At 42.4% G+C, this 9,572-nt stretch overlaps 1 protein-coding gene across 10 annotated transcripts in view; it reads left to right on the top strand.

Moving 5' to 3' along the window:
- Positions 1-2,121: 2,121 nt before the first annotated feature.
- The window catches only part of MFF (mitochondrial fission factor), a 30,170-nt gene continuing 22,719 nt past the window's right edge, over positions 2,122-9,572 (top strand). For 3 of the 10 annotated variants that reach the window (XM_041766599.1, XM_041766601.1, XM_041766597.1), the window contains exons 1-5: positions 2,123-2,308; positions 5,411-5,522; positions 6,297-6,474; positions 7,368-7,588; positions 8,515-8,684. In XM_041766599.1, the coding sequence (XP_041622533.1) occupies positions 6,437-6,474; positions 7,368-7,588; positions 8,515-8,684 (429 nt within the window). In that variant the 5' untranslated portion in view covers positions 2,123-2,308; positions 5,411-5,522; positions 6,297-6,436. Of the gene's footprint in view, positions 2,309-5,410; positions 5,523-6,296; positions 6,475-7,367; positions 7,589-8,514; positions 8,685-9,572 lie in introns of all 10 variants that reach the window. The other 7 variants (XM_041766603.1, XM_041766602.1, XM_041766606.1 and 4 more) reach the window with 5 other exon arrangements.

Genomic DNA, 9,572 nt, shown 5'->3' with positions numbered 1-9,572 from the left:
ACTATAAATTATCGATTTCTTTTAAACCTGGGGCTTCAAATTTGGGATGTCACAATCTGTAAAACTAGGTTCTTTGTGTATCCAACCACAAAGAATTAATTAAGAATTAAGAATTAGAGGAGAAAAGTGATTGGAGCTGGAATGGCCAGTTAAAAGGTTATCAGCCCAGATGATGGGTAATGATCATCTAAAGCTAAACAAGCAGTGGGAATGGAACAAAGTGGAGAGTTGACATTGAGGTGAGGGAATCTAAGAGATGGGGGGCTTGGGAGACAGTGAAAGAGGACTTCAGAATTTTGAAAGTTGGTGACTAGAAAAATAATCTTGTCATTACCTTATTTTTTAAGATTTTAGTTATTTATTCACAAGAGACACACAGAGAGAGAGGCTGAGACACAGGCAGAGGGAGAAGCAGCCTCCATGCAGGGAGCCCAACGTGGGACTCGATCCCAGGACTCCAGGATCACGCCCTGGGCCAAAGGCAGGCGCTAAACCGCTGAGCCACCCAGGGATCCCCTTGCCATTACTTTAAAACAAAAATCAGAAAAAGGTATCTGGACTGGGAAAAGGGAGAAAATTTGAGTTTGAAGCCCTGTTGGGGTCAAAACCTCAAAGGAACGCTTATGAAGAATTGACTAGAAGAGTGCAACAAGATGAGACTCAATGGATGTGTTCAATTATTTAGATTTATATGCCACCGTTCCCCCCCCCCCCATAAAAAAGATTTGGGGCAATTATGGGTGCAAAGATAGTCAACGATGGATTGAATCATAAACAGGAATGTCCACATTAATGAGGGAAGAAGGCCCAGCATGATGCTTTATCACAAAAAACAAGGGGGCAGTGTTTCCAGGTAAGGGAGAGAAAAAGGCTTTTTTTTTTTTTTTTTTTTTCTCCTTCTTGAAAGTCTACTACCAGTGTCTGGTGATTTCAAGTACCACACTGCCTCCTTTCACAGAACCAAATGATCCAGAAAGATTAAGAGTGATGAGAATTGGGCAGCCCGGGTGGCTCAGGGGTTTAGCGCCGGCTTCGGCCCAGGGCCTTATCCTGGAGACCCGGGATCGAGTCCCACGTCGGGCTCCCTGCATGGAGCCTGCTTCTCCCTCTGCCTCTCTCTCTCTCATTCTGTGTCTCTCATGAATGATAATAAAGAAATAAAATCTAAAATAAATAAATAATTTAAAAAAATCTTAAAAAAAAAAAAAGTGGAAGGGTGCTGGTGGAAGCAGCAGGGCTCTTACTTCTACAAGTTCTGGCCAATGCATGGCTTACCCTGCTTGGTTTCTCTGTCTTCCCCGGAAAGGTTGGTCGGGAATGACTCCTCATTCCTAAAACCAACCTATTCTTACAGGAGGATGATTTGTCCCTATTAAATAGAGGGGACTCTGGAGCAGTACTTCTCAAGGTGCTTCTTCCCAAAGTTATTTTGGAGAATGGTAACTTCTCCAAAGCAACTTCTGGACCGACTTTAGATTCTGGCCAAATACCTCCTCCTGGGCATGCCCTTGCTCGGCCGTTTGCTAAATTCCAGGCATGCAAAATACCCGGCGATTCGGCCTGGGCCCGGGGTCCGACGGGCGAGCCAGGCACGGAGCTTCCCGGGGAAGCGAGCATCTGGGTGGTGCGATGCAGAGAGGGCGCTCCCGAAGCTCAACAAGGCTGCTCACTGCCGAAAAACCTCGCTCTTTGCCACCACTCTCCTCGCGAGGGATCAGCGGAGCCACCAGGGCAGGGGCCGCTGTCACGCAAGCCCTCTTAATAACCAGGGCTCCGCGAGCAATCCAAATTGGTGGATGCAGGTGCATCACCTGCAAGGGGTGGTGAGATATTCAGAGGGCTCAGGCCACTGGGGCTTTCATGCAGATAGTCCTGAAGAATAGTTATTTTAACCGGCAATCGAAGGTTGACCGTGCGAACACGTGGGTCTTACAGATCACGCACTCTTCCTAAATTGAAGCGTGAACTAAACTCGTACCGTAGAAGCACCGCGGACCGCGATCTGCGCAGCTCGCCCTCAACAAAGATGGCCCCGTAGCGCCGTCGCGCGGCCTCCGCTCCCGTGCGTGAGCCTCACGTCCGCCCTTCCCTGTATCACATGACCGCGAACTTGCCTCCGCTACGGCTCCCGGCGAGGCCCAGCCCCGGCCGTTCTCGCGTCTCTCCCGGCCCGCTGCGGGCCGCTCCGGCCGGTGCTTTCCCCGGGCGCCTCGGTGCGCTCGGCCAACGGCCTCCGGGAGCGCCCACCCGAACGCCCGGGAGCCGGCGGGCGGCGGCCGTCGCCGGGGACCCTCCAGCGGGCCCAGCGGTGAGTGCTGATGCCTTCCCGGCCCGCGGCCCGCGACCCGCGGCCCGAGCCGGCCTCCGGGGCCTAGCGCGGCGGCCGTGCCCCCGGGCGGACGGAGGGACCCGCGGGGGCCCCGGGCCGACCTGCTGCCCCCGCGGGCCCCGACCCCCGACCCCGGGCTCCGGCCTCTTCTCCTCTTCAGGACCTTTGCCGCCGCCTCGGCCCCCGAGGAGAGCAAGGGAGAGCGGCACTCGCTCCTGGGGAGCTAGTTTTGGGGCCGGCCTCTCCCTCCTCCTAGTTCGGGGTCTCATTTTGAGCATAAATGTGGATTTCCTGTCTAGAAAATAGTTTGGGCTGCGGGGCGGGCGGGGGCGGGCTGGGAAACCCAGGGGGCGACCTGGAGCCGGAGCGCGGAGCTCTGCGGGGGGCCTTCCCTCCTCCCCGGCTGAGCCCCCTCCCCCCCTTTCGGAACGACCTTGCCCCCGACACCTGCCGACGGGTCGAGCCGTTTGTTGTTCTCACTTTGTGCAACAGACGCGCTGGACCGGGAAGGCCTTGCTGGAGGCCAGTCGGCCCCCCCCCCCCGCCCCCAGCGCCCCAGGTCGGGAGGGTTTGCAGGCGCACCTGCTCCCAGGTGTGGATGCTGGAGTCCGTGGCTCCTGGGGTGTCCTTCCAGGAGCTGGGAGGCGGGGGGAGCTCGGGTGCGCGTGCGGAGGAGCTCCTGACCTTCGCCTGCAGGACGGGGCTCCTCGGGTGGTGCAAGGACACCCCGGGCCGCGGCGCCCTGGGGCGCTTGCAGCAAGGGGCGCTCCGTAGGCACCTTTTTTCAATTGCAGCACATCGGAAAGGCTCACCCTGAGCCCTCGGTCGTGCTCAGGCCTCGGACCCCCCGGGAGGCTGGGCCCTGGAGGACCGCAGATGTTCTCTCTCCCTGTGTGTCCCATTTCGCAGGCGCAGGAGATCCCAGAGGAAAAGCCCTCGTGAAAATAGATTTGGAAAGGAATTACAACGGCCTGGTTGTGCTTTGGTAGAAGAAGCCTTCTCCCCCACGGAATTGAGTTCTGTGTAGGACCCGCTGCCTTGTGGGGTCTCTAACACTTGCGAATTCATTGGTCTTGCTGCTCTTTCCCAAGGGAACTTGTACGTGCCATCCCTTCCTGCGCGATAGGGCTGCCCCTTTGGAGGATTATCACAAAGTTTAGCACTTGGGCTTTTCTCCCTTCTGGTTGAAACTTGTTTTCTGTGGATTCATGACCTTATTTTAAAGTTCATTATTTTGTGGGTTTTTGGTTTTTTTTGTTTGTTTGTTTTTGTTTTTGTTTTTGTTTTTTTTGTCTTTCAAGGTTTTGGTGACTTTTCAAAAGTACAGTTAATTCCTGGATTGCTATCCCCTGATTTGCTAATTCACCAAACTTTTTTTTTTTTTTTTTTTTTTTTTTTTAAGTATAGTTACTTGAAAAGAGAATGGAAACAGGGTGACCTATATAAAAACCTTGAACTAGGTTCATGGAATAAGTGGAGTTTTGTTTTGTTTTAGTAATTGGGGAATTATAAAAATCTTTTGACCCAAACTGTTTCTGTGACTTCCTAGGCCATTTCTCTGGGTTTCAGTGTTCTAATATAGAAAACAAAGTCAGGCTTGAATCATTGAGTCCCAAATTAGGGATCCTTTCCACGAGTGGGATTTGACTTGATTATAGATAGTATATGGATGAGGGTTTTTTCTTAAAGTTATGTTTTTGTTACATGTATTTATATATCTATGGCATAAGGTGATGATGTAAAGTTTCCTTTTAAAATGCATTAATTTAATATTTTTATTTTTATTTATTTATTTTTAATTTAATATTTTTAGAAGTTGAGTTAAAAAATTAAGTGTAGGTAAGAGTAAGCATACTCTGTGAATGTGGAAAGAACTATAAAATTGGTAAATTACTGGCGTTTGGGAACAAGTAGGATCATCTGTGATTCTGAGAGCAGTTTTGTCTCCTTAATTATATGATGGAGAATTGTGTACTGGTTGCCTAATAGAGTCTAATAACAGAACCTCTGGAATTAATATCTTAACTCCAAATGAGAAGTTTATTTTATGTATTGCCAAAAGATGATACCAGAAATGCTACAGTCTAATGAGAGAGGGAAAAAAAAAAATTCCAATCTAATTAGGATAGTACAGTGTTCTGTCTTATAAAAGTTCCATTTACTTTTGAAAATTTAAGTAGCTCAGGCTAGGAGAATTTGCCTTTTTCTTGAAGTTGTCTTTTCAGCACCCATATGACCTAAATCTGTGATATTTTACAAACAGATTTTCATAAGACAAAATATTGCAATAGAATGGAATTTTGACACTCATGTGATGTACTGGTGGAAAGTCCATAAGAAGACTGAAAAGCGGTAAATGGAGTGGGGGACAATAGCACATTTGAGGGAGATGATCTGGTTATTTGTGTCCCTTGCTTATTATTATAAAACTTCAATTTGTAACGCCTCAAGGCTAACTATAATTCTTTTGAGATACCTCTTTTCAGTATTATATCCAAATGTAAGATTTTATTGGGCTTCATCTACACACAAGTATTGAAAGAGTTTCTCCTCTAGAAAGAGACACAAAATAAGAGATTGCCTGTGGGGACCTAGGTGGTTGTAGGCTGGGTCTGGTCAGACACTGTGTTTTCTCTGTATCTTCTTGTGTGCTTTGTACCATGTGCATATATTACTGGTTCAAATTCAAGTACTGAATGAAGTTATGAATGAAGTACATATGAAATTAAATCAAGCATTGAATGAAAATAGCTGAATGAAAATTTAGCCAAAATGTACTTGTTCTTCCTGGATATACGTGTATACACATAACTATTAAGATTCTTTCAAACTTAAATATTTTTCGTCTGTCACATCTTTCTAAATTCAAATCAGAGATGGTGACAATTCTTTATTTTATCTTGCATTAACGAAACTAATGAATGTGGGATTAAAATTGGTGGTAAGCTTGTTAATTTTTTTCTTTCTGTATTGTACTGATTTCCTAATGTAAGGTGACTTATCATTTCGAGGATTTCCAGCAATGCATACCCAACGTTGGTGTCATGTGGGTTCTCAGTTAGCTCCTGTTTTCTCCCCTAGGGACAAAAGTGGCTCTAAATCCAGCACAGGCACATTGAAGCGAGTTAAAGGATTTAATATGAAGCACAGAAGCAGATAGTGCCAAATAGCCTGCAGTAGCTGGTACACATTTGTGAGTAAAAATTTGTCTTTTGGCTCTATTTTCTTAGTCTTTAAACCATCTGCATGCCAGATCCCTAAAATTCACACATTTTGGTAAAGAATAAAGGAAGCAATTTAGCAGTCATAATTAACCAGTTGTCAGGGCTTAGCACTCTGAGCAACCTCCGAAAACTCTCCTAAGCATCTTATTGAGGTAGTTCAAGTGTCATAATACATGTCTGACATGGAGTTTAGGAATTATCCCTCGTATGACTCACCTTTATGTCCTCTTTAATTTTTATTGCCCTTGATTTATGTATAATATCTTTTGCTGAAAATTCAGTGTAATTTGGCTTTTGAAGTCATTTCCTTTTAAGGAAACCATTACTTGTATATCAGTTTTTTAGGCTACATCAGATGCATTTACTTCTGCCCTTGACATTCTCCTCATGATTTCTTCATCTGTATTTTACTTAAGCCTTAAAAAGGAGAGAACTTTCTTTCAAAATACAATGATTAAAGGAGTCTATGGCAAAATGTTTTTTAAAATCTGACTTCACATTTTTATATACCTTTGATTAGCTTTATCCTTTTTACAGAATCATAAAATAGTGACTGTGCATAAAATCATCTTTATGATTTTTGAGGTATAGAATAACTGTTTAGGAGAAATTTGAAAGTTGGTTTTGTAGATCAAGTCTTAGTAAATAATTTTAAGTAGATGTTTACTATAATTCATGGTTTTTTAAATAAAATGAATTGTTGAAATACTGATTTTTTTTTTTTTATTCTTTCTTTTTTACAGCTGGAAAAGCAGTGTCCGTGTTGTTATGTATACCTCCAAAAAAGTTCAGATTTGTAGGGGAATTGTTGTATAAAGTAAACTGAACTACAGGGTAGCAGTATTTTAATAGCTATTCTAGACGTGTATTTACTGTATTAAAAATGAGTGAAAGAACAAGCAGTGACACACCACTAGGAAGGTCAGTGACATTTTATTCAGTTGAGCTGGTATTGTAGGCTTGAGAGAGAGTGGCACCATTAGGCTGACAATGCTCTTTCACACTTCAATCAGCATTTTGTATTTGGGGGTAACTTTCTTCTACATTTTCCTGAAGCATGAATCCTCTAATTTAGGAGGTTATTCAGTGCATTTGTACTATTTCCCCTTAAAGGCATGTCATGCTTTTTAAAAATAGACATATAAAGATGATATTAAATATAAATTAATGGGAAGCTTTTAATCCCACAAAAGGAATACATAAATGAAGGATTTATTACTGCATATTATTCTATATTTGGTATTCATTGTATCTCAGTCACCAGGTATACATTCCATTAGAGAAGTTTTAACTTGTATCTTGTGATTTTTCTGGGGACTACATTTTTTTTTTAATAAATTTAGAATTAGCCTTATTTACTTTTTGAATCTGATTTTCATCATTAAAAGGCTTTATTTTCTTCATGCATGACAGCAATTCCTAATTTCATTTTTATAAAATCCTAGCAGCTTTTCCCTCAAATTATTGACTAGAAAATTTTAATTTAAGTTTTATTTTAGGCATCTTTTTAGTTATAAGCAGCATGCATATCTATGCAGAGAGTGTCTGTGCACATTTGTTTTGTGGTGATACAATAATTTTAAGATTTGCTCCTAACCAGTGTCCTCAGGGTGCGATTTCAACTGATAAGTGAGAAGGCTTATGTTAAGGAAAACATTTTCTTCAGTTTTTTTTACTGTTCCTTCGTACGTATTCAGTACTCACAAATGAGAAGTCTCCTCTTGCTCTTCCTACAAGGTAGTGTCTAACTTCACTCCGTAAAGAAGACTGACATTTTAACTTAGTCATCCCTGTCTTTAAATTTTTGCCCACAGAGTGAGTGGGGCAGCATTTCCTTCTCCCACTGCTGCTGAGATGGCGGAAATTAGTCGAATTCAGTATGAAATGGAATACACCGAAGGTATTAGTCAGCAGATGAGGGTCCCGGAGAAATTAAAGGTAGCACCACCAAATGCTGACCTGGAACAAGGATTCCAAGAAGGAGTTCCAAATGCTAGTGTCATTATGCAGGTGCCAGAGAGGATTGTTGTAGCAGGTATTTTACATTTATTTATCAAGATCTTTGTTTTATATGATTTTATGAAAACTTCCGGTTTTTCACAATATTGTTTAGAAAAGGGGATGGTAACTACAACTTCGCATTTTTTTCAGAATTTTTATTATAAGGTCTGAAATTTCAAACAGTATTTTTTAATAATTCAACTAATGGAGACATAACTTACATACATAAGATATGTGTAATTTTTAAGTGTGATGAGATTTGACAAATGTATATACTCCTGTGACCTTCCACCACAGTCTCAATACAGAACATTTTCATCACCCTGCAAGGGAAGTTCCCTTGTGCCCCATCTCATTTAGTTCCCACCCTCCCCCGATTCCACATAACCATTATCTCCTTTGTGTAACCAGAGACTAGATTCGTCTTTTCTAGAGTTTCATACAAATGGGTTGATACAGTATTTAGTCTTGGGCCTGGCTTTTGCTTAGAGTAATGTTTTTGAAATTCTTTCATATTCTTGTATCAGTTGTTCACTCCATTTTATTGCTGAGTTGTATTCCACCCTGTGAATATACCACAATTTGTTTATCCACTTACCCACTGATGGAGATCTGGGTTGTTTCCTGTTTGGGGCTGTTAGGAATAAAGCTACTCTGAATATTCATATACAAGCTTTTGTAAGGACGTGTGTTTTCCTGTTTCTAGGAATAGAATTGTTAGGTTATACCGTAAATTGTGTTTAACTTTATGAAAAACTGTCAAGCTGTTTTTGAATTTGATTGTACCCTCTTTGTTCCCATCTGTGATGTATGGGAGTTTCCACTGCTCCACATCTTTGCCAGCACTTTGTATTGTCAGTCTTTAATTTTAGTCATCCTAGAGGGTGTGTAGTGGCAGATACATTTTCATAAAACTGCTATCTTTTTAAAACTTCCCTCCTTTCCTTTTTATACTCCTAGGAAATAATGAAGACATTCCATTTTCAAGACCTGCAGATCTTGACCTTATTCAGTCAACTCCCTTTAAACCTCTGGCACTAAAAACACCACCTCGTGTACTTACATTAAGTGAAAGACCACTAGATTTTCTGGATTTAGAAAGACCTCCTCCAACCCCTCAAAATGAAGAAGTAAGTAGAGTTTTTTTGTTTGTTTTTTTAAGATTTTATTTATTCGTGTGAGACACACAGAGAGATAGAGAGGCAGAGACAGAGGCTCCATGCAGGGAGGGCCTGATGTGGGACTTGATCCTGGGTCTCCAGGATCACACCCTGGGCCGAAGGCGGCACGAAACTGCTGAGCCACCCGGGCTGCCCGTAAGTAGAGTTTTAACATCAACTGAATTTGAAATAATAAGGACAAAAACAAGAAGTACAGAGGATTGAAGGCTGTAAATCCTGTCATTAGTATGTTATGAAAGCCTTCCGCATGGACCATTGGTTACTATAAATTCTGATATGTAGATACTCCAAATAAGATATTATGCTGTTTTTTAAAATCTAAATGTTATGTTTCAGAAAATGGAAATTTTGGGGAAATCATTAACATTCATGTGATCTAGAAGGAAGAGCTTTTATGGCTAGGGGTTATACCTTAAGCAATACTGAAAACTGAAAAAGTTGGAAAATGAATGCAGCACTTTATTACAAAAAAATCTGGCAGATAAGACAAAGAAAGCACTTTTTTTCCTCGATGCTACCTATTCTCCTTGCTTGCTAAGAAGTCTCTGCTAAGTTAATATACTTTATAACATTAATAGCCCTGACCTCGAAATGACAATACGAACTAATAAGTATTCGTAGCAAAGTTCAGATCTTGCCTCTCCCAAGCAGGGCCAATCTTGTAAAATTCTTCTGTGATGATACTTAAAGTTGCAGCTTTTACACTGTAGCTTCTGAACTTCTGTGTTGTTATGAAGCTAGTGTAAGACAGTGTGCAGACATGCGTTTTTATTGATAGTGGAACTGCTGGTGTGTCCTTGTTCATGCTGGTCCTTTCAAACGAGGGTGAAGTGTCCA

The sequence above is a fragment of the Vulpes lagopus genome, chromosome 8 (genome assembly GCF_018345385.1).
Source record: "Vulpes lagopus strain Blue_001 chromosome 8, ASM1834538v1, whole genome shotgun sequence".
NCBI lineage: Eukaryota > Metazoa > Chordata > Mammalia > Carnivora > Canidae > Vulpes > Vulpes lagopus.
The sequence above is the reverse complement of the archived record's forward strand: the minus strand, read 5'-3'. Positions and strand labels throughout refer to the sequence as shown.